The sequence below is a fragment of the Ostreococcus lucimarinus genome, chromosome 4 (assembly GCF_000092065.1).
Source record: "Ostreococcus lucimarinus CCE9901 chromosome 4, complete sequence".
Classification (NCBI taxonomy): domain Eukaryota; kingdom Viridiplantae; phylum Chlorophyta; class Mamiellophyceae; order Mamiellales; family Bathycoccaceae; genus Ostreococcus; species Ostreococcus sp. 'lucimarinus'.
The window spans coordinates 603989-626661 of NC_009358.1; the positions used below are offsets into that span (position 1 = coordinate 603989).

Below are 22673 nucleotides of genomic sequence, written 5' to 3' on the forward strand. Positions count from 1 at the left end.
ACTTGACTACTTTTGCTTTTTGTGTTACACGTGGTATTTCTAATGTGTGTGTTTGAATGTCGTTTGAATGTCGTTAATCGTGTTGTTCTGATCGTCGCGCGCTCATCGCGCGGCGTTCAGGTAAAGTCTGTATTGCTCGCGTCGGCGCTCTTCAATTTGTTCTTGACCGCGACGACGGTACTCTTTGAGATCGCGGCACCTGGGCACGGGGCAGTCGTCCTCCATGCATCCCTTAGAATGAATTTGCAACAGCGTCCACGTTTTACGGCAGAGCTGGCACCCGCCTGCTGATTTGACCGTGCAGCTCAAGGCGTGCTTGAGCAAGTGTTTGATTTTCGGGCAGTTGCTGTTTTCGCATCGTTCTTTGCGGCATTTGCACGCGTGGAGCAAGAGTTCCATGGTTCGCTCGATCTGCGCCGCGCGGTTCTCGCGCTCGGCTTGAGACAACGCCGTGCGATCTCCGGCGGTACGACCTTGTCGCATGAGGGGGTGCTGGTGACCAGTTCTGATGCGGCAGTTGTCGCAAATATCGAAATCGGGGCACGTCTCGCAGCGCCAACCCTTTCCGGGCTCGAGCTCGCGTGAACAAACGTTGCATGATGCGACGAATGCAGGCTCAGATGGATTGTTCAAGTGATACAGCACCATCATGGTCGTATGTTTGGCGCGACGAAGCGAGTCGAACTGGAAGTGATTGCCTTGGCACAAGGACAGGAACGCTTGACGTGTGTCAAAGAATTCGCTCTCGAGCTTTTCCTCCTCGTCCTTCTGTTCCTTCGTCAGCGTGGGAATTTCCTCACACTTTTCGCACTCGAGCTTGCGGCCAGCGTAACGTTTTTCGTTCTCTGGCATCGCATCTTCAGTCTCCTTGCATTCTTCGCAAAGCACCAAGGGTGTGCCTTCCGTCGCGTAATAGCGGTTGGCACCGGCGATGGTTCTGCGGCAGCACAAACATTGGTGCGCAAGATGGGCGAGCATGAAGTCGTTTCTCATGTTGCTGATCGTCGTCCCGAGCTTCTTCATTAGTTCTTTATTCAGTTCAGCGTCAGCGGCGATCGTGCCACTCTTTGCCTTGGCCGCCTTGCGCGCGCTGATCTTAACCGTGGACGACTTTGTCTTCGCCTCGATGTTCTTTGCCTCCTCGAGTTCCTTCATGATGGTCGGTATCCAATCTTCCGCAATGCCGGAGAAGTAATCACCATCGAAATACGGATACTCAGTGGCGCATCGAATATCGTGATTTTGATTGCCGAGTCGGAATTCATCGTACACGTTCGAAGTTGAAATGACGATGCCATCCTTCTGCGCCGAGCGCAACATCTTGAGGTACCACTCACGAAGCTTGTCAGCCTTTGGCGTCTTTTGCACCTTGGGGTGACAGTACAGAATGTAATCGTCTCCTTGGAACGGCGGACACGCCCAAATAAAGCACGACGTGAAGCCGCGCTGTTTGACATAGTCCAGGTACGCAATCAGAATGTTGTGATAGACGTACGTGCGCAACGCGCAGTTTTCGCCCGTGGCCACGGTGACGTTGTCCGGTCGGAAGTACTTGACAGAGTCCAAATACGAGAGGTAAATTCTTCGCCGGTTCGGTTCAGGGCACTCGTCATCATACTCTTGCACATAAATAGCCATCAAACACACATCGGTGGCCTCAAGCTTTTGGAACAGGAGGATGACGCGCGAACGGTAAGTAAAGTGCGCCGGAATGCCCTGTTCTTTGAAGTGGGCGTAGTAGTGCGGCTTGGTGTCCATTTGTTTGAGTGTTTGAGACACAACACGAATGGTCAAGTTCTCAGCGGTCGGGACGTTTTCTATGGGTACGCCCAACTGCTTCGCGCGCTCCACGCGTTCCGCCGAGAGCTTCGACGCGAGGCGTTCTTCCAAAAACGTCGACATCTTTGTCTTCGGTAACGAGCTCGCCGGCTGTTGTGAAGACGGACGTTCAGCAGTAACTTGACGTTCGTTCTTATCCAACTGCGATAAGATGCAGTTTGGACACGTGAATGGCGCTTCACCGCCTTCATTGCGTCTACCGTTGAAAAGAACGCAGAGTTGGTGATACCAATCCTCGCAGTAGTCGCATTGCACCCATGGCTCCTCGAGATCGTCGTCGTTCTTCTTCTTGATGAGCGTCGCTTTCGGAAACCGTTGACCCTCGACATCGACATACCCTTGGATGGCGTTGAAGCACGGGTTACACCACGCATCTCTTCGAGTCTCGCCCCCGAGGCTAGGCATCTGGTGGAATACTTGTCCGCGCTTGATGCGACCGACGCAACTGTAGCAGTAAAGCGGCGGTGGTTCGAACGTCAATCGTTCAACGCCGCATGCACGGCACGAACTTTCTGTCGCGTTGATCACCGCCCGCTCAGCTTCCTTCTGAAGCTGACGAGCGCTCGGTTGACCTTGACCTTGCACCTTTTCCTTGTCGGCGAGACGCAAGGCGGCGAGATGCGTACGGATTTCTTCCGGAGTGAAGCACTCCATTAACGACGTCCCTTCGCCACCTGGCTTGCGATCCGTTTTCAAACCGCTCGTACCCTTCACCATGAGTTGACCACGATCGAGATCGTGATCGAGCTTCATTCTCTTGTTGCCGTGCGCCATTTGCATTTGCGCCTGTTGACGCTGCTTGAGCATGGCGTTGCGCACGGGACCGCACACCGGACACCCAGCGTCCTTGCACGTCTGATGATGCTTCAACAACTCACGCGACGCCAAACATCGAGGATAGTTGCACTGCGTCAGCGTACACTTCAACACGTGCTCCCACAACTGCTTCGCGACGTGACAGTGCGGCGTGTAGGGGCAGTGCCCGTGTCGCGCCTGACACTTGCTCGCGTGTCGAAGGAAGAGAAGCCATCGTTGCTGTTTCACGATGTACGCCTTTCGTAACTGCTCGTCATTGATGTCTCGCCAATTAGCAACGACACCACCCCCACCACTACCCGGTTGCTGGCGCCCGCGCATCGCCGCCTGTTGCTGTTGGGCCATCTGTTGCTGTTGCGCGAGCTGCTTCGCCTGCGCCGCCTGCTGCGCCTTGGTGAGCTTTTTACCCTTCGGCGGCGCCTTAGCTCGTCCCTTGGGCGCCGCCGCCGTCGCTGCCTCAGGCATCATCGAACCCACACCCTGCGTCGGAATCATCGTCCCAGGTGGCACGCCGGCCATCATTTGCGAAGATCCTCCCGCGTATTGCGATCCTTGCGCCGCCGCCGCGCCGCGCAAAATCGGCGCCCCATTCGGTAACATACCGTTACCCCCCATCATCTGTCCCGCCGCGGGTTGCGCCATATTCCCCCCTAATCCCCCTGGGAACAACGCTCCCATCTGCTGACGCGAAGCCGCCGCAGCGCTCCCGCCTCCTCTTCCGCCCTGTTGCGCGCCTTGACGAGAAATCATGATGCGCGCGACGGCTTGAAGTCGCGCCTCCAACGTCGCCTTGTCGCAATACTCATCCTACGATCGCAAAAACACCCCCACAATCCAACCGTCAGTCCTCGAACGTCATCACCCGCGCGCGCGCGCGCCTCAACCGCCTCGTTCGTCGCGCGCGCCGATCGAAACCGCGCACCTTGCTCCGCGCTCCGCGATACACCGCCTCCTCCAATCGCAGCACAAAGTCCGGTAGCTTGTGTTTCCACTCGTTCGTCAATTCCGGTTTCCTTTGTTTAAACACTCGCAATCTGCGCACCGTTCGCGCGTCCACGCCGTCGTCAGTCGTCCCTTCGCCTGAGCGCGCGTTCGCGCGCGTCTTCGCGACCTAAGCCTCGTCCGCGAGATCCGCGTTCGCGCCTCCCCCCCCCGCGTCGCCTCGCGCGCCGTTCGCCTTCGCGACGCACATGTGTTGAATCAGAATCTTCCTCTGCGGGATGTCGTCGTCCGATTGCCACGTGCGCCACGAGTGCTTCGCCCCCCCGCCGTCGCTCGCGCCGTTCGCGCCCGGCATTCGAACGCCCCGCGCCTTGTGCGGATTGACCTCGACCGACCGCGGTCGCGCGTGTGGGCAAACAGTCACGCGCGATCGTCGTCGCGCGTCCCGCGGGTCGCGATCGCGCGGCGCGCGCGCGTCGTCGCGCGTCCCGCGACCGCGCGTCGGCCCGTCGCGATCGCGCGCGCGATGCGGCACGCGTTCGGCCGGCGCGCGCGCGCTCGCTCGAGGGCGTCGAGCGTCGCTCGCCGCTCTGACGCGGCGCGATCGCAGACGCGCGGGATTCGCGCGCGCGAATAGGGTCTAGGGCGATGGCGCGCCGAACGCGACCGACCGAATGCGAATCGACGCGCGCACACGACGACGCGCGGCGCGCGCGCGACGCGCGACGACCGAGGGTCCGAGCGACGCTTTCGAGCGACGCGCGGCGCGCGCGCGACGCGCGACGGCGACGCGCGGCGATGGCGCGCGCGATGACGACGCGGGGCGCGGTGGCGACGGGGCTCGACGGACGCCGCGGCGACGCGAAGACGCGCGCGCGTCGGCGCGGGGGGGGGCGAACGGCGACCGCGCGAGGCGGGACGGACGCGCGGACGCGCGAGGGGGCGGGAGGGACGCGGGCGCGAGGTTGGGAGGGGACGCGCGCGAGCGCGCGGGACGCGCGGACGGGCGAGGACGCGGCGCGACGGGCGAGGACGCGGGCGGTGATCGGGGCGCGCGAGCGGTGGGGCGATGGCGCGCGCGGGCGAGGGTGGGGCGCGCGCGTCGAGAGCGCGGCGTCGGACGCCGCGGTGGGCGAGGGCGAGCGAAAGCCGACGAAGGGGAAGGGGGTGTCGAATTTGTTGAAGCGAACCGTGAGCTCTCTCTTCATGGTCGCCGTGGGCGGGGTGGTGATCTTCGCCGGTGGGTGGCCATGGGCGCTGGCGATGGCGCTCTTCAACGGCGCGTCGTGCGTGGAATACTTTGGAATGGTGCGAGAGATGAATAAGGAGCTTCCGTATCCGCCGCCGGAGTGGTGCATTAATTTATGCGTCGCGGCGTGCGCTTCGTTACCAGTTCTCCTGCACGCCACGGGGGGTAAGATGACGTCCATCATCGTCGCCACGGTGATTTCGTTCACCGCGATCTGCGCCGCGCTCATCGTGAACGAAGAGTCCCACTTTAACGAGTTTACGTCGTCTCTGTTTGGCTTGATTTATTGCGGCTTCTTGCCGACGTTTTGGGTCAAGCTTCGCGGCATGAGCGGCGTCTCGCTAGCCACTCCGGACAGTTTGCTTCATCACTGGCCCGCTTGGCTCGGTGGTCCGGGGATTTGGACCCTCGGCCTCGCGGCGACGATCACCATCGTGCTCTCCGTCGTGAGCGCGGACGTCGGGGCGTACGCGTTTGGCAAAAACTTTGGTAAAAACAAACTCACGGCGGTAAGCCCGAATAAGACGGTCGAAGGCGCGATCGGCGGGTTGTTGGCTTGCGCGGGGACGTGCGCGGCTTTGTTTTCAGTCATGGGGTGGCCTGGAACCGCGTGGCAAGGCGCGTTTTTGGGCGTCACGGTGTTCTTCACCTCCGTCTTTGGCGATCTCCTCGAGAGCGTGATGAAGAGAAATGCGACGATGAAGGACAGTGGGAATCTGATTCCGGGTCACGGCGGCTTGCTCGATCGATTTGATTCGTACATTTTCACCGGGAGTGTGACGTACTTCTTTGTCATCGCCGTCCTCGGCGGTTTCCGAAGAGTCTTTTCGGTTGGATATTACTAAAGCGCGGCAAATACATCAAATACATCATCCATGGCGGCGTCCGTCGCGCCCGTCGCGAAGATGTCACACATCTAGACTCGTACTAATAACCCTATTGTAGTTGTAACATCCGACTAATAACGAAAAGGACTTCTATCCCTTTCGCGGCGTCGCCTCGATGACAAACGTGGTGCCGAGATGGTGCGTCGATTTTTCCACAATTTCCAACCCCGCGTCTTCGATTAGCTTCAAAATGTCCCTATTCCAGTAACATCCCCATCGTCGCGCGTGTGCATCGGCGAAATGATCCAGAATATTACTCAACCAGCCGTACTCGCTTCGTCCGTGCTCGAGCAACAACACCCGACCGCCGTCTCGCTTAACGACGCGCTTCATCTCTCGCAACGCCCCCACCGCGTCCTCGTAACTGCACAACCCAAACGTATCCACCACGGTATCCACGCTTCCCGTCTTCACATTCATCCTTTGCGCGTCTCCTCGCGTCACGATCGCCTCTCGCACCGTCGTCCCGCCGTCGCGCGTCCGCAGCTTCGCGCGCGCCTCCTCCACCATCCCATCGCACGCGTCCATCGCCAGCAGCGTGCGCACTTTTTTCGGGTCATAATACGAAAAGTTCCTTCCCGTACCGCACGCCACCTCCAACACGTCGCCGCGGGCGCCGTACGCGAGCGACGCGCGCATGTTTTCGATGCCGGACCAGTATTCACTGGACCTCACGGCGTCGTCAAAGGTTTTCGCCTCGCGATCGTACGCCGCGTCGCGCGCGCGCGCGTCGACGCGCTCGCAATCGCACGCGCGTCCACCGAGCGCGGCACCGTAGCCGACGACGACGCCCGCGCACGCGACGCCGGTCGCGAACGCGGAGGCGACGAGGCGAGGAAACATCCGCGCGACGACGTGTGACGCCAGAGCGCCGCGCGGCGTCGACGCGACGACGCGCGACGACGCGCGACGACGCGCGACGACGCGCGACGCGCGATGTCGCGCAAGCGACCGCGCGCGACGCGCGATACGAGCGACGACGACGCGCATCTCTCGACGGTGGTTCAAAAATCATCTTTGCAAACGGCGCGCGCGACGACGCGAAACGGCGCGAAGCGGGCGCGACGAGACGCGACGGGACGAAAAGTGCGCGCGCGGGGGAAGTCGTCGACGGCGCCGTTGGCGCTGGCGGTGACGCACGATCGCGTGCGGACGCTGGAGGTGCGATGATTAGACGATTGGGATGGGCGTTCGAGGCGACGGCGGCGCGCGGGTGCCCGGTTTGACGCGAGAGAACGCGCGCGCGCGAAGAGACTGACGAAGGCGCGCTGGCGTCGAGATCGCGGACAGGAGCTAGTGGAGGAGATGTGCGCGCGAAGCGGGCGACCGCAGCCGGTGTTGCGGAGGGTTGGGGACGAGGGCGCGTACGCGAACGCGCTGTTACGATCGACGTACGCGTTCGCGCCGGATTCTGCGCCAACGTTTTCGGGTAGAGGAGGCGAGCGTAGGGGTGGTGTGATGGATACCGTGCGCGCAGCGATCGAGCATTCATTTCGCGCGTCGGCGAATCCGCGGAATGTGTTGTGTAAGGGGATGTGCCGACGCGTTGAGCGACGTGACGGCGGCGTTCGAGGCGCGCTTTTGAGCGGTTCGACAGAGGTGAGCGTGCGGTGCTCGACGAGCGCGTACGAGGCGTTCAAGTCACCGGTATGGGAAACATTTTGTGATAGAGTGGGAGACGACATGTTTCTGCACATTTTATTGTACTGCAGCGTGTTTGTGAGAGTCGGTACGGACAGAGACACGCCGTTGTTGCAGATTTGTGGCTACCCGATGAATGACTCCTCGCGCAAGCGGGCCATAACGACCGCGATGGCTACGAGTAAGACGCGAGCGGGAATTCGACGCGAACGGAGGGCGCGAAAGCGACGCCAAGATGAAGAGGCGGCAGAGAATTGCGCGTTGGAGACCGATTCCACCATGCTTGAGTCGAAGTGCATGTCCGAAAAGCCGCTCACCGCGAACCCATTCATTTCGCACATCGACGTGAAGGAAGTCATTCGATTGAGCGACGTCTATCGTTGTTCACAAGATGTCTCAGTCGACGGGGATGGCGAGACTAGTGGACTGACGAGCGAGGAGGTGACTTTGTCGCCTGCCTCGACGGAATATCTGCAAACGTCGAGAAAGCGCTCGAAGTCGTACAGAAAGCCGAGTTGGCTTCGTAAGCGTGAAGCGCGGCTGAACTCAACGCATGCTCAGAGTTTGCGGACGCGAGAAGTGAAGCAAATGACCGCCGGCAACATCGTGAATCGACAAAAGAATGCGAGTTTGGGTAACGAGGTGAAACTTGCTGACGAGGTCTTCGATCGAGGGGTGTTCATGTTTCGTTCAAGCTTCACGAAGAAACCAGGCTTGCCGGCGACGCATACTCTGCGATCGATCGGCTTGGGCGTCCGCGCATCAAGGCGCCTTTACCTGACGATATTTAAGGCAAAAAAGCTTACGAAGGCTACATCGAAGCACAAGACAGATCGCGCTTTGCGGCAGGCAAAGAGTACGTATAGAATTCCGCAAAAGCACCGCGACACACTTTTACCGACGTTGCGGGCGATGTTGGACAAGGTTCGATGTTGCCCATTCACGAACATCCTCAACAAGCACGCTCCCATGCCGCGTGAGCTAATGGTCTCCACGAAACGAGTCGGTGAATTGAGTCAAGCGTCGCTGTTATCTGCGTATACGGCACCACGAAGAGTAGCCGCCTTTGTTTGGGAAGTCATTGAGCGCCTCGTGCCCGTCGAACTCTTGGGGTCGGTCCAAACACGAAAAAGCCTGTACGGTTGCATTCGCCGAATTGTGTCGTTGCGAAGATACGAGCGGTTTACTTTGCATGAAGTCATGCAAGGCATCCGAACGGCAGACTTCAAGTGTTTCAAGGCGAAAACGACCAATGCGAGTAACGCAGGACAGGTGGAGGCGAGTCAGCGGAGAATGGTCACCAAATGGATCAGCTGGCTCGTGCAAGAGATGGTCTTCCCAATCATACGATGTCATTTCTACGCCACGGATACGCAAACACACAAAAATAGGATATTCTTTTACCGGAAAGGGATTTGGTCTCGGCTCGTCACCGCCACACTACAAAGCTTGGAAGAAACGTCGTTCAAGCGCCTCACGGCGAAGGAAGTGACAGCGATGATGGATAGATCGAATGCGTCCAACTTGGGGTTTTCGAACATGCGATTTTTACCGAAAGGCTCGGGGTTACGACCTCTAGCGACGCTGAACAAACCGACGACCTTTGTCGTCAAGGGCGGCGGGAAGAATTCAATGCGGTGGTTGAAGAAATTCGATGCGATAAACAGACGGTTGAAAGACGTGCAGGATATTCTCCACCACGAGACAGTTCGAGATCCGAACGTCTTAGGCGCAGCCGTCGGAGATTATAAGGCGGCTCTTCTTCGTCTTGGACCGTGTCTACGCGCGATTCGTCGCCAAAAGTTACTTGGACGGCGTCCTCAGGCGTACATTCTCGCGACTGACATTAAAGGCGCTTTCGATAATCTTCCGCTCGAATCTCTCGAGCGCGTGGCCTTGGACCTAATCTCAAGCTCATCATATCAAACGCTTCATTATGCCGTCGTGAAACAAAACGGTGAGGCAAAATATAAAAAGTTGGTGTCTTCCCTTCCGACCGCGGCGAAAGGCGAAAGAGTGCCGGGACCTCTCGTGACTGAAGCGCAGCGCGTTTCGAACACCGGCGGTGCGGCGATTCTTGGTAGAGAGAGCAGAAACTCGATCGTCATTGACGCAGGATTCGCTAAGGAAATTTCCGATGAAAACATAGTGCCGTTATTGCGCGCACATCTACGAGAAAACATCATCTCTGCGCGCGGCAAGTTCTTGTTACAAACCGTCGGAATCCCGCAGGGTTCGATTGTATCTCCGCTTTTGTGCAGCCTATTTTACGGCCACCTCGAACACGAGTATGGATTATTGAGCGGTTTCTGTGGCGAGCAATCAACCGTGTGTCGATGGATGGACGACATGCTTCTCGTCACCACCGATCTTGATCGGGCCAAAGCGTTCGTCGACATGTGTAAGAAAGGTTTCGAGGCGCACGGCTGCACTCTAAACACCACAAAAACGCTTTCAAACTTCGACCACGGAGAAGACGTACGACAAAGGACATTTGTGAACGCGGATGGGCGAAGTTACATCCCGTGGTGCGGTATATTAATCGATTGCCTAACGCTAGAAATAATGGTGGACTACTCGAGGTACTCGGGAGAATTCGTTCGAGAGTCGATGAATCTACCGCTCGGGCGCAAGGCGTGGACGCGTCTACCCGAACGCATTTGTGGCTTTTTGAAGCCAAAATGTGCGGCTATATTTTTCGACGAGAGTATCAACAGCAAAGTCACCGTGCGCGTCAACGTCTACCAGCTCTTCCTCATGGCGGCGATGAAAACACACAGCTACGTCGCTGCGACGAGCGCGATTCCGGGATGCGAGCAAATCTCATCGCTTGCACTTTATCGCGCGATCAAGCACGCCGTTCGTTTCGGACAAATATTGATACAGCGTCAGAGTAGCAGCGCGCGCGCGCACTGCAGTAGCGTCGGGAGACTGCCGGACTCGCACGTTGAATTTCTCGCTATCCAAGCCTTCTTGAAAGTCCTTCAACAAAAGCAGACGCGATACAAGCGAGTAATTCAGCTATTGAACTCGCGACTCACCTCACAAGGCATGAAACGAACGTGCAGAAACGGTCTGCTCACACAAGCGATGGAACCATCGCGAAACACGATTTTCACACATATTAGATTTTAGGAACTCTTTCATAGTCAAACAAACATCTCCTGTACTCATCCTTCTACTGTACTCAACAACAACAAATGTAAACATCGTCGTAAATTTTGATTCGTGGTTCGTCGTAGTCGTCGTCGAATCGATCGACGGTAAAAAACATTGCGAAAGCGTGATTCGCGGTGAAGCGCCTAGTAGGCGCGTTGTTCGCCTTCGTGGGCGAATCGACAAGACTCACCGCGGTCGCAGCGCCCCTTTTGCCAGTCGAAGCACACGCCACGCGGGCGATCACCACCGCGGTCGCCACCGTAGCCGCGATCACGATCGCCGCCCCAGCGATCGCCGCCGCGGTTGCCACCGTAGCCGCGATCGCCGCCGCCGCGGTACCCGCCGCCGCCGCCGCCGCCGTCTTCAGAGTGCGCGAAGCGGCACGAGTCGCCTCGATCGCATCGGTTTTCTCTCCAAGCGTAGCACACACCTCGCGGGCGGTCTTCGCGAGCGTACGGACGATCATCCCGTCGGTCGTACCCGCCTCGGCGATCGCCGCCTCGGCGGTCGTCGTATCCGCCGCCGCCTCGCCCTCGCATCTCATCCGGGTTCTTTCTTCGCTCGTTCGCGATCTCGCATCGAACTTCCCGTCCCATGATGTCCATTCCGGTCGCCTTTTCGACCGCATCGTCCGCCTCACCCTGAATCGCGTACTTCACGAACGCCAATCCTCGCTTGCGTCCCGTCTCGCGATCCTTCGGCATGTACACGTCGAGCACGTTTCCGTACGCCTGGAACTTATCCCGGATGTCGTCCTCGTGCGCGTCGAACGAGATGTTTCGCACGAGCACGGAGACTCCCGGCAAGTCGCGCGGGTTCGGCGGTTCGTCTCGGACCGGCGGCGGCGGTGCCCCGCGGTCGCCGTCCCCGTGATCGGCGGCGCCGCCCTCATCGGCGGCGGGTTCGTCGGCGACGCGACGAGGGTTATCCTCGTCGATCTCGCGCTGTTCGTTATCTTCGTCGGACATCGTTCGGGCGTGCGCGGCGCGCGAGGTCGTGGGCGTCGGACGCGGGCGTCGACGTGTGCGGCGCGATCGGGGAATCGCGGCGGATTCGCGATTTTCGAGACGATTCAATTCTCCCGGATCGGATGAGTCGGGTCGGGTCGGGCGCTGCGGCGAGACTCGATCAATACGCAATACAACACTATCAGAGACTAAAAAAGAGAACCTACAGTAAATAAATATGAATGAAGACGCCGTGAGTGGTGACGACGCGCGCGCTTGCAAAGGCGGAAGATTGCGAGAAGTAAGTCGCCGGCGCGCTGAAGGAGTCAACTCGGTCAGAGGTGCATGGCTGAAGAAAAGTGAGGCGCCCAGCGCGATTGCTTGGCGGCGAGCTTAAGGGTGCGGAAAACTTCCGCATTGGCGGCCCAGAAACTGACGGAATGTAACCCTAGACCGTTGGCTTTGGCGTAAGGCTTGACGACGTCTTCGCGAAACGCGCGAAGCTTGTGTCGAGGTACGCGCGGGCACAGGTGGTGCTCGGTTTGAAACTGTAAACCACCGTGGAACCAGTCGAGCCAGCGCGGGCAGTCGATGTCCAACGTCCCAGCGAGTTGCATGTTCACCCACTCGTCGTTTTCAGGTCGCCCTTCGAAGACGTCGCGCGAAAAATGCGAGAGGCAAATTTGCACGTGGATGACGCCGGCGACGGCGTGCGAGAGGAAGAAGAACGGCACTTTGTGACCCACGGGTAACTGAGCGATGAGCGTGGTGAGCCACGTGGCGAACACACCAAGTGTTAAAAACTCCATCGCTCGGCTCCGCACGCGCTTCGCCTTGATCAAGAAGATCAACGTCTGCAAGTATAAGTTGATGCGAGCGACGGCCATAATTGGATAGAACGTGTAGTGCTGGAATCGAACGAGCGTCCTGGCGAGACGGTCGTACGTCATGCGTCTGCGGTGATACAGAGAGTACACCGAGCCAAAATATTTGTTGGAGACCGCGAACACGGGCATGTGCTGGATGTCGGGGTCGCATTCCAACGAGTTGCACGCGCAGTGGTGGACGTTGTGCGTCGCCATCCACCACGCGATGCCGACGCCGTTGAAGAGGTTTCCAACGCACCACCCGATCATGGCGTCTTTTTTGCGATCATAAGTGATCGATGTGTGCCCAGCATCGTGGCCGATGAACATACTTTGCTGCCAAAACAAACCGAGCAAGACGGCGCCGAACATGTGCGTCTTGAAACCGGCGCCCGACGACAACACGCACGCCAACACGCCGCCGAAAAGCACGACCAATCTCGCGATGATGAAGGCGTAATCCGTGAGATCGCTCTTCAACAACTTCTCACTACCCTCCATCGCGTCCCTCATCCGACGAAACGCCTTTAAATGCGTCGGCGGCGCCGCGCTCTCGTCCACCAAGCGCCCGATTCGAAGCGTCTCCAAGCGCGCCAGCGCGCGCCGCTCCCCCCCGTGATACGCCATGAACGCGTCCGTCGCGTCTCTCCCCGCGTACTGCTCCAGAATCGTGCTCCCCCCCGGATGTTTCTCGACCCAAGACGTCGCGTCGTACACCCCATCGCCCACGACGAGCCAACAATCGCTCCCGACGTCGTGCGAGCGCACGTCGGCGCGCGCGTACGTCGCCTCGCCTCGCCGCGTCTCCCCCCCGACGCCCGTCCCGACGTCCCGCGCCGCGCTCGCGTCGCCGCGATTCGCCCGTCGCGCGCCCTCGCCCTCCCGCGCCGTCGCGCGCGTCGCGCTCGCGTCCCCGCGTCGTCGCGCGCGCGCGCGACGCGAGAGGTCCACGCCGTCCCGCGGCATGTGCCTCGTCGACCCGTCTCGCGTCGCCGCGTCGCGCGTTTCCGACGCGAGACGGTTCGACGCGTTTCCGTCGCGCGTTTGCGAAGAATCCCGCGCCGTCGCCGCGTCGCGCTTTGTCGCGGTGCGACGCGCTTCCGGTCAACGCGCGTCGTCCGACCGCATCGTCGACGTCGCCCCCCTGGGGCCTCGCGACGAGATTTTTTCACCTTTTCTCGCCCCTGGGGCCCGCGAACAAAGGTGAAAAAATCTCGAGGCGCGCGCGCGAGTCCCGACTCGTCGACGGCGCGTGTAAACACTACTTATACCCCCCTGGTTTCGTTTCTTTCATTTACTTCACCGCATCTCTTAAATACGACGCATTCGAGCTTTTCGACGGCCACCCAGGACACGAAACCCCGTACTCATACGAACACCACACCGCACGCGCGTGGACGCGCGCGCGCCGCACAATCAATCGCGCGCGCGCCCACCATGCGCGCCTGCACGCCTCGCGCGTCGAGCGCGAACGCTCCAGGCGCGCAAAACGACGAACGACGCGCGACGCGCGCGAAGACGCACCGACGACCCGCGGTGGCGTCGCCGACGATCCTCGTTCAGGGCGGCAAGGATCCGGAGACGACCACGAATGGGCTGTCGAAGAAACGACGCGCGGTGATCGAGGACATGACGTCGTTCGCGGCGGGAGAACTGAGCGGACTGCTGAAGGACCCGGACACGAATTGGCAACCGCAAGATTGGCTGCCGAATCCGGAGTCGCCGGATTTCTTGGATCAGGTGCGAGGGCGAGGGGGGGCGAGGGGACGCGCGCGAGGGATGGTTTATCCGCGCGAGGGCGGTCGAGGGCGTTCGAACGAGACGCGACGCGGGACGCGCGAGGCGAGGTCGAGGCGCGCGCGAGATGGGCGAGGGGGTGGGTGGAGGCGTGCGCGCGCGCGAAAACGCGGTGACTGACGAGCGCGCGAACGCGTCGCGATCGCGATAGGTGGCGGAGATTCGTAAACGCGCGGCGAACATCCCCGACGATCTCTTCGTCGTGCTCGTCGGCGATATGATCACCGAAGAGGCGTTGCCGACGTACATGAACATGTTGAACACGCTCGAAGGAACGAAGGATAACTCTGGCGCGGATGCTCACCCGTGGGCGGTGTGGACGCGCAAGTGGACGGCGGAGGAAAACCGTCACGGCGACCTCATGAACAAGTACTTGTGGATGACGGGTAAGGTGAACATGAAGCCGGTCGAGACCACGATCCAGAAGCTCATCGGCAGCGGCATGAACCCTAAGACGGACAACAACCCGTACCTCGGTTTCGTGTACACGTCTTTCCAAGAGCGCGCGACGAAAATTTCCCACGGGAACACGGCGCGCTTGGCCAAGGAGGCGGGCGATCCGGAGTTCGCGAAGATGTGCGGCATCATCGCCGCCGACGAAGGCCGCCACGAGATCGCGTACCAGCGCATCATCGATGAAGTATTGGCGCGCGATCCCGACGGTGCCGTCCTCGCGTACGCGGACATGATGGAGAAGCAAATCACCATGCCCGCGCACATGATGTGCGACGGCCAGCACAAGGCGCGAACCGGCCGCGACCTCTTCGTCGATTTCGCCGCCGTCGCGGAGCGCACGGGCGTGTACACCGGCCACGATTACGCCGATATCATGGATCACCTCAACAAGCGTTGGGACATCGCCAACATCACGGGTTTGGGCGGCGAGGCGGCCGCCGCGCAAGAGTACTTGATGAAGCAACCCGCTCGCATCCGCAAGCTCGTCGCTTTCGCCGAGAAGAGGGCGGCGAAGAAGCCTCCGGCCAAGGAAACCTTCTCCTGGATTTACGATCGTCCCGTCGACATCAACTAAACAACCACCACCGTAGCGCGAGAAAGGCAATATAGCCTCCGCTTTTAGCTCTTGCCGTTGCGGCGTGTTGCTCGGTGCTCGACTATTCACGCTCAAATGTAAAAAGATTCAGATTCAATTCCCTACGCGATTCCCTGCGGCGCTTGATGGATGTGTATTATTATTGCACGCATCATTCCTCGAACCACGCGTCGAGCTCTACGCTAGAAACGACTCTGCGACTCGATCGCTCGTCGCGCATCCTTAGTTTTCGCGCGTCGGCAAGACCGCCTCGATGGCCGTCCACACCTCGCTCATGTCCTTTGCCGCGTCGATTTTCGCGACGACGGGAGAGTAGTGCTCCAAAATGGGCTTCGTTTGCGAGTGGTACGCTTCGAGGCGCGTCACGAGCGCTTCTTTCGTGTCATCGCTGCGCTGCTCGAGCTGCTCGCCAGTCTCGTCGTCAAACATGCGCTTCGGCTTGGCTTGCTTACCCGGGCACGCCTTCAGGCTCTTCGGCGGGTTGAACGTGGCGTGATACGAGCGACCGCTCGCCTTGTGCACCCATCGGCCGCAGATGCGCTTCTCCAAAAGCGAGTCCGGGACCTCGAGCGAGACGACGACGTCCACCTTCTCGCCGCGCTTCGCCAGCATCTCATCCAGCTTCTTCGCCTGCTCGATCGTCCGCGGGAACCCATCCAAAATGAACCCACGCGCGCAATCCTTCGCCGCGATTCGATCGCGAATGATCGCCACGACGATGTCGTCCGTCACCAATCCCCCCGAATCCATCGCCGCCTTCGCGCGTCTCCCGACATCCGTCCCCGCCGCCACCGCCGCGCGCAGCATGTCTCCCGTCGCGAGCTGCGGCACGCCGAGCTTCTCCGTGATCTTCGGCGCTTGCGTTCCTGCGTCGCGCGCGTCCGTCGCGTCCGTCAGTCACCGCGCGCGCGTCGTTCGCGTCGCGCGTCGATCGCCGTCGTCTCGCGTCGCCGACGCTCGCGTCTCTCGCGTCTCTCGCGCACCCTTGCCCGCGCCCGGCGGTCCGAAGATGACGATCACCGATCGCGGCGCGCCGCGCTTGCTCTGCCCGCCGCCCATCGCGCGGCGTCGCGTTCCGCGGCGTGCCGACGTCTGCCGACGTCACTCGTCGACGCTGATTACGCGATGCGGCGCGCGCTGCACGTCGCGCGCGTCGCCAAGGCGAAGAACCGCGACGCCGGACGGTCGATGCACTGGCGCGTGGGTAAGGGGAGCGAGTCCGCGAACGGCGCGGGCGAGGCGACGGCGCGCGGCGGGAAAGGAAGCTCGAAGACGACGCGGTCGCAGCGGACGAACAAGAGCTACAAGGTGTACGTCAGCGGACGACCGACGATCGACGACGTCGAACGGGCGTCGAGGGGGGAGAAGACGAAGTCCATGGGCGTGGTCGAGCGCGAGGCGCCGTACAGGCTGACGCGAGACGAGCGAGAGGCGTGGGAGCGAGCGAAACGGCGAGGAGGGCTGGAGACGCGAAGCGCGAGTCGAGACGGGCTCGCGAGACGACGGTTTCCGTTGGTGAACACGCATCGGGCGTACTGCGATGCGGTGGGGATGGTGTTCGTGTGCACGGAACAAGACGTGGGGGGGGGGGAGGATTGCGTGGTGGTGGACGTGTCGACGCTGCGGGCGAGCGAGGACGGCGACGCGCGCGCGCGGTTGAGCGAGTTGGCGATCGCGTTGGGGGCGAGCGCGGAGGATTTGTGCGGCGACGAGGAACCGCTGATGGCGCAGATGCGATACGTGGCGGCCATGGAGGGGGGGTTCGAGCGCACGGCGCTGGTGGAAGTGTTGGAGGGAGACGCCGAAGCCGAGCCGGCGCCGAGCGAGAGCGAAATCGCGGCGGCGAGAGACGCCGTCTCGGCCGCGGCGGATCGCGTGCGCGAAATGAAAGATTCAGGGAAATCGAACGCGGATGATGACGTGAAAGCTGGCGTGCGATGCCTCCTCGAGGCGAAGGCGAAGCTGGGAGCGATGGAGGCCGCCGCGGAGAAGACGTCGGCGGCCGCGAACGAGGCCGCGGAAGTGGATCTGGAGGCTGAATTAAAACGAATCGAAGAAGCGGCTCGGAGATCACTCGTCGAGTTACCCATTCACGGTTTGCCCGAACGATATATGCGGTTCAAGTGTCCTGATCGTCCAACGGCGAAGGCGCTCTCGAAAGCCATCGCAAAGGAGGATCTCGCGCCTTTGTTGCTCGAAGTCTAGGCAGCATCACGGTTTAGTTGCGGTACGCGCTCTGCTTTGCTATGTACAATGTATTTATTTGCTTTACTGTATTCCTCGCGCGACTCGCTGAGGCGCGATGTCACCAGGACCGACGCCCTTGGAGGCGTAGTACTCGCTGAAATCGAGGCGGAACAACAAGAATTGCGTGTCCACGTGCGTTTGGAGTGGCAAAAGGTTCAAGAAACCGTCCAATGCACGCGCGTAGTCGTCGCGCAAATTTGCCAGTCGACTCTGCGCCACGGCGACCTCGTCCTTATCGATAAAATCGCTCGCATTCGACTCCTCGCCGACGTATGTCCCCCATTGCTTGTTCTTCTCGCGCTCGGCGATGCGCTCTCGCGTCGCCGCCTTCTTCGCGACGACGTCTGCCGCCATGTCGAAAAGATCAGCTGCGACTTCGCGGAACGACATCATCACCTCAAAAAGTGCGTAAAGGGTCTGCAGAACTAGCTGCGACTTTGACCCGAGCAAAGCCTTTTGAACGACGGCGTCGAGGAATACGTCGTGCGCCGCGATGATTTCATCCAAATCGGAATGCTTGGCAAACTTCTCCTCGAGCTCGACCCACGAGGTCTCCAGCACCTCGAACATGACGTAGTACTGAAAGTTAGAAATAAAGCTGTGCATCTCCCCTCGCAATGAATGACAGCTGCGTAGCATGTCAGCCAACGCCGCGCCAGACGTGCCCCCGCCGGCGGTTTCGCTTGACAACAAATGCGCTACCGTCGGTTTCATCATCTGCCACGTCCCACAGAGCGAATGTTCCACTCGCTTCAGACGCCACAGAAAGTTGAACACGCGCAAATACTTGCTCATCGCGTGTTCGGTGAATATCGTCGTCAAAGGCTGATTTACGACGTACTCGAGCGTGAAGACATCCCATCCCACTTCTTCGTTCAAGTGCGCCATCAAACGCACGCGTAAGCGATCGAGAAAGTCTGGAGAATCCGACTGGGCGCTACTGCTGCGCACGGCTTGTTCGAGCATACCGCTGAGCTTGAAGACACTCAATGAATTCGCGGGCTGCTCCAAGCTCGGACCCATCAAGTCCATCAAGCACTCGTGCAAATCCCCCTGGCCGAGCAACAAATAGCGCTTGAGCGCTTGACAATGCTCTCCGAGCTTGAAGCGTTCGAAGAGTACGCGACGCACCGTTCCGTCCACACGCTTTGCTGTCTCGCTAATCAACGTCGTCAAACCATCTGGATTCTCAAAGTCTAGCCCTCCAGCCTTTTCCACCGCGTTCAAGACGTCCGCGCGTTCGGGCGTCCAGCTCGAGTCGTCGCAGCATCTGCGAAGAAAGTTTATGCTCTTGCCGAGGCGAAGTATAGTTTTCCCCTGTTCGCGCGTGATGAACGAGGGCAGCATGTCCTCATCGAACGCATACTTTCGGCGCCATAAATCTTTATCCGAAATCGAGTGATCAACGCTCACGAAGAACTCGCACAATGGGTCTTCGAGCTCGCCGCTCACCGTCCATCGATGCACCATGCCCAAATACGGCGTCGCGCTCGCGCTCAAAACTCTTCGTACCAACGCGGTGGATGACGGGTCGCCGTGTTGAGAGTAGTTGTACATGGCCGCCAAAGCAGCGCCTCCTCGCTTGCCGTGCGTCGCGTCGACCAAAACCGCTAGCGTCCGTAACATCTTGAGAGGATCGGCGAGCCACACGAAGAGTCGACGCAGGGTGAGGTAACTGTCGCCGCCCTTCGCCGCGCCGTCGCCTCGTTCGAGGTAAGCCACGATCGGAATCTGCGCTTGAGCTTCTAATACCGCGATCAACTTGTAGTAACTCGCAAGCTCGCGCTGAATCGCCGCTCTGAACGCCTGCCGCGTGCTGCCGTCGCCGTCGTCGACGTCGACGCCCGCCGTCCTGCCGTCGCCGAGCGCCGCCGAAACCTTCTTAAATAACCACCCTACTTCGGTGAGGCACTTGATCAAATTTCGTCGCCCGGCCGAGACGTTCACGTTCGGTGCCAGCGCGAACGCTTGTTGGGCCGGAGAAAACTTGATGAACTCGCCGTCGATGCCTTGACACGCGTACAGCACGTCTCGCACCAATTCGCGTTCGTCGCACTCCCCGCTCGCCGCGCGTTCAATCTCCAAAGTCCTGTACGCATCCGCGCGCCGACCGACGGCGTGCAACCCGAGCGCCCCTTTCTCACCGCCCGCGAGCGCGCGCGCGGCCTCGCCATCATCCAACCGTCTCGTCGCCGCCGCCGTCGCCGCGCCCGCGCGTTCGTCTCGCGTCAACGCCTTCGCCGCCGCGTCCAAATCCAACCGCCGCATCCCTCGCGCGCTCGCGCCCACCCCCCCGCCCGCTCCCCACGCGCCCTCCGCGTCCTCCGAGATCGCCAACAGCGTCCTGAGCACTCCCGCGCGTCGCGTCGACCCGCTCGCGTCGCGCCTTCGCGCGCGTTCGCACGCCTCCGCCGCGCGCGCCGCCGCGTCCTCCCCCCGCCTCTCTCGCACCCTTCGCACGATCGCCCGCGCCACCGCCTCGCCGTCGTCCATCGCGTCCCTCACGGCCGTTCCCTCGCCCAGCGTCGACGCGAGCACGCGCGTCGCGACCCGGCGTCCCGCGTCCGCGCGTCGCGTCGCCTCGCGATCGTCCGTCGGCATCGCGTGCGTCGGCGTCGCGTTCGTCGGCATCGCGTTCGCGAGCGTTCGCTCGACGAGCGCTCGAACGAGCGCGGCGACATCGCGCGCGTCGTCGCGCGCGCGCGCGTCGGCCATCGTCGCGCGCGCGGTCGTCTGTCGCCGCGCGCGGGCGTCCGCGGCCGTTGACGTCGTGTTTGGTCCGTGTTTGGTCCGTGTGTGTACGAGACCGACCGTCGCGAACTCTCGTAGAGCGGCGTCCGCGAGCGGTAGTACATAGCGACGAACCGCGCGATAAAAGCGTCCGACGACGGAGCGTTTTCGTCGCGGCGCGAGCGTTACGCGACGGACGCCGCGGCGGGCGACGGCGGGCGACGCGCGACGACGCGCGGCAGACGCCAGCGCGAGGGCGCGTGCGATGGACGGTCGGCGTCTCGCGCCGGCGGACGCGCGCGAGGCGCGCGAGACGGCGGACGCGCGCGAGACGGCGTGGAAGGTGGACGTGCGCGCGCTCGAGCGAGAGGCGCGTCGACGGCGCGCGACGGACGCGCGCGGAGGCGCGGACGCGGACGACGCGGACGCGGGCGACGACGGTGGGAAGGCGGGACGCGCGACGCCGTTGGCGGTGGTGTGTCAGGACGTGCGGTACGAGGTGAGGGATCGTAAGACGGGCGCGACGACGCGGTTGCTGGACGACGTCAGCGCGGTGTTTCCTCCGGGGGGGGCGTCGGCGCTCATGGGTCCGTCGGGGGCGGGGAAGACGACGCTGCTGGACGTCATGAGCGGGAGGAAGACGCAGGGACGCTTGCGCGGGCGCGTCGTCGTCGGTGCCGAGCCGGCGACGAAGGCGGCGTTGAAGACGTGCGCGGCGTACGTCGAGCAGTTTGATTGCTTGCTCGCGTCGTTGACGGTGCGAGAAACGTTGATGTATCAAGCCGAGTTAAAGCGAGGCGCGGAAGGTTTCGACGCCAAGGCGCGCGAGGAGCAAGTGAATCGATTGATCGAAGACTTGCAGTTGGAAAAGTGCGCCGACGTCGTCGTCGGCAGCGCTTTGTCGCGAGGGATTTCCGGCGGGCAAGCAAAGCGCACGAACATCGGCATAAGTTTGGTCACTCGTCCTCGTATTTTGTTCTTGGACGAGCCCACGAGCGGATTGGATTCGAAAACTTCGTACGATTTGATGCGAGTCATTCGAAAATTTTGCGACACCGCCGGAGTCACGGTCATCGCCACCATTCACTCGCCGAGCTCGGAGGCGTTTCGTCAATTCGATCGTCTGTTGATGCTGAAGAATGGCAAAGTCACCTACGCGGGTCCATTATTCGGCGAAGAGGGCGCAGAGACGTACTTTTATTCGCTCGGGTTTTACTTTGATCCGAACGATAACTTTGCGGATTTCTTAATCGCCACCGCGGGCGACGATTCGACGGATTTTGCCAGAGAGTTTACGGCGAGTTTTCATCACAAGCGTAATCGCGACGAAGTGCGCAAGTACGTGCGAGAAGTGGTGAATCGGCGGGAAGCAGGCGACACGCGATCTCTGCTGCTCGCAAACGCCCCAAAACCTGTCGGTTTTGCGAGCGCCGTGCGCACGCTGTTAAAGTACCGCACGTCTCGAAATTACCGCGACGCGCAATTCGTCGGCGCGCGCTGCGCCGGGCACCTCATATTCGCCGCCGTCATGGCGACCATGTACGCGGGCCAAGGAAAGGTCATGTCACTCGACGCCCAAATCAACGTCTCTAACATGCTGTTTATGAACAACGTCCTCCCCGCGTTCGCTGCGAGTGGATACTTGCCTTCAATCTTGATGGAACGCCCACTTCTGTACCGCGAGCTCGACGACGGATGTTACCCACTCTTGGCGTACATCGCGTACAAAATCATCGAAGAAGCACTCGTGGCGCTCATTGTCTCACTCGTTGCGACTGCGATCTTATACAACGCCGCAGGTCTGCGAGGCAACTTCTTCGTCGATTGGCTCGCGTACTTTGGCATGCAACAATGCGGCGGCGCCGTCGCCTACCTCTGCGCCGCCGTCGCCCGCGACGTCGACGCCGCCAACGCCATCTTACCCGTGTACAACGTCCTTCAGGTCCTTTTCGCCGGTGTTTTACTCAACATCAACGACGTCCCGCGCGCTTGGACCTGGTGGCCACCGACGTTATTCGTTCGATACGGCTGGAAGGCGCAAATGCTCAACCACTTCGCTCGCGTCGAGCCTCCCGTCTTTCTCGCCGACGACGGCTCCCTCGTCGGCGTCACCTCGTATTACGACGTCACCGGCACGACGTCGTCTAATCTCGGTTTCGTGTACTTGCTCTGGGCGTGTTGGCTCGTCGTCGCCGCCGTCTGCACCGCGAGCGTGCGCCACCAAAATCGTTAGCGCCAAATGCAAAGCCAAGTTGTCCCCAGTCCTCACCTCGCGAACATGCGATCGCGCGCGTCGCCGTCGTCGCGCGTCGCCGCACCGCGCGCGTCGGCGAAGCGCCACCGCGACGTTCGACGCACCGACGCGCGCGCGTCGCGCGCGTCGGCGCCGGCGCCGCGCGACGACGATGAAGACGTCGACGCGTCGACGTTCGATGCGTCGACGTTCGACGCGTCGCGTCGCGCGCTGCTCGCGCTCGCCGCGTCGACGACGACGGTGATGGT

General features: G+C 60.9%; 11 protein-coding genes across 11 annotated transcripts; 5 read left to right on the forward strand and 6 right to left on the reverse strand.

Annotated features, from left to right (window-relative positions):
* Window positions 1-69: 69 nt before the first annotated feature.
* HAC3501 (predicted protein) lies at window positions 70-3405 on the reverse strand (the record flags this gene model as incomplete). The annotated part of the gene is made up of 1 exon (XM_001417512.1): window positions 70-3405. One exon carries the CDS (start codon window positions 3403-3405, stop codon window positions 103-105), a length of 3303 nt encoding a protein of 1100 aa, XP_001417549.1. The 3' UTR covers window positions 70-102.
* A 354-nt stretch (window positions 3406-3759) lies between these two features.
* OSTLU_37424 (predicted protein) lies at window positions 3760-5691 on the forward strand (the record flags this gene model as incomplete). The annotated part of the gene is made up of 2 exons (XM_001417259.1): window positions 3760-3847; window positions 4685-5691. Coding segments are annotated over 2 exons (1095 nt in total), but the record flags the coding sequence as incomplete, so codon positions are not given.
* A 150-nt stretch (window positions 5692-5841) lies between these two features.
* OSTLU_6947 (predicted protein) lies at window positions 5842-6441 on the reverse strand (the record flags this gene model as incomplete). The annotated part of the gene is made up of 1 exon (XM_001417513.1): window positions 5842-6441. A coding segment is annotated over one exon (600 nt), but the record flags the coding sequence as incomplete, so codon positions are not given.
* A 1104-nt stretch (window positions 6442-7545) lies between these two features.
* On the forward strand, window positions 7546-10509 carry OSTLU_15108 (predicted protein; the record flags this gene model as incomplete). Its single annotated transcript, XM_001417260.1, has 1 exon — window positions 7546-10509. One exon carries the CDS (start codon window positions 7546-7548, stop codon window positions 10507-10509), a length of 2964 nt encoding a protein of 987 aa, XP_001417297.1.
* Window positions 10510-11054: 545 nt separating this feature from the next.
* On the reverse strand, window positions 11055-11330 carry OSTLU_9858 (predicted protein; the record flags this gene model as incomplete). The annotated part of the gene is made up of 1 exon (XM_001417514.1): window positions 11055-11330. A coding segment is annotated over one exon (276 nt), but the record flags the coding sequence as incomplete, so codon positions are not given.
* A 485-nt stretch (window positions 11331-11815) lies between these two features.
* Window positions 11816-13312, reverse strand: OSTLU_15110 (predicted protein; the record flags this gene model as incomplete). The annotated part of the gene is made up of 1 exon (XM_001417515.1): window positions 11816-13312. One exon carries the CDS (start codon window positions 13310-13312, stop codon window positions 11816-11818), a length of 1497 nt encoding a protein of 498 aa, XP_001417552.1.
* Window positions 13313-13975: 663 nt separating this feature from the next.
* Window positions 13976-15173, forward strand: OSTLU_15111 (predicted protein; the record flags this gene model as incomplete). The annotated part of the gene is made up of 2 exons (XM_001417261.1): window positions 13976-14086; window positions 14295-15173. 2 exons carry the CDS (start codon window positions 13976-13978, stop codon window positions 15171-15173), a joined length of 990 nt encoding a protein of 329 aa, XP_001417298.1.
* A 243-nt stretch (window positions 15174-15416) lies between these two features.
* Window positions 15417-16253, reverse strand: OSTLU_37399 (predicted protein; the record flags this gene model as incomplete). The annotated part of the gene is made up of 2 exons (XM_001417516.1): window positions 15417-16060; window positions 16178-16253. 2 exons carry the CDS (start codon window positions 16251-16253, stop codon window positions 15417-15419), a joined length of 720 nt encoding a protein of 239 aa, XP_001417553.1.
* A 129-nt stretch (window positions 16254-16382) lies between these two features.
* Window positions 16383-17399, forward strand: OSTLU_31282 (predicted protein; the record flags this gene model as incomplete). Its single annotated transcript, XM_001417262.1, has 1 exon — window positions 16383-17399. The coding sequence occupies one exon, from the start codon at window positions 16383-16385 to the stop codon at window positions 17397-17399; it is 1017 nt and encodes a 338-aa protein (XP_001417299.1).
* Window positions 17400-17462: 63 nt separating this feature from the next.
* On the reverse strand, window positions 17463-19709 carry OSTLU_31283 (predicted protein; the record flags this gene model as incomplete). Its single annotated transcript, XM_001417517.1, has 1 exon — window positions 17463-19709. The coding sequence occupies one exon, from the start codon at window positions 19707-19709 to the stop codon at window positions 17463-17465; it is 2247 nt and encodes a 748-aa protein (XP_001417554.1).
* Window positions 19710-20436: 727 nt separating this feature from the next.
* On the forward strand, window positions 20437-22404 carry OSTLU_36892 (ABC(ABCG) family transporter: multidrug (ABCG); the record flags this gene model as incomplete). Its single annotated transcript, XM_001417263.1, has 1 exon — window positions 20437-22404. One exon carries the CDS (start codon window positions 20437-20439, stop codon window positions 22402-22404), a length of 1968 nt encoding a protein of 655 aa, XP_001417300.1.
* Window positions 22405-22673: the final 269 nt, after the last annotated feature.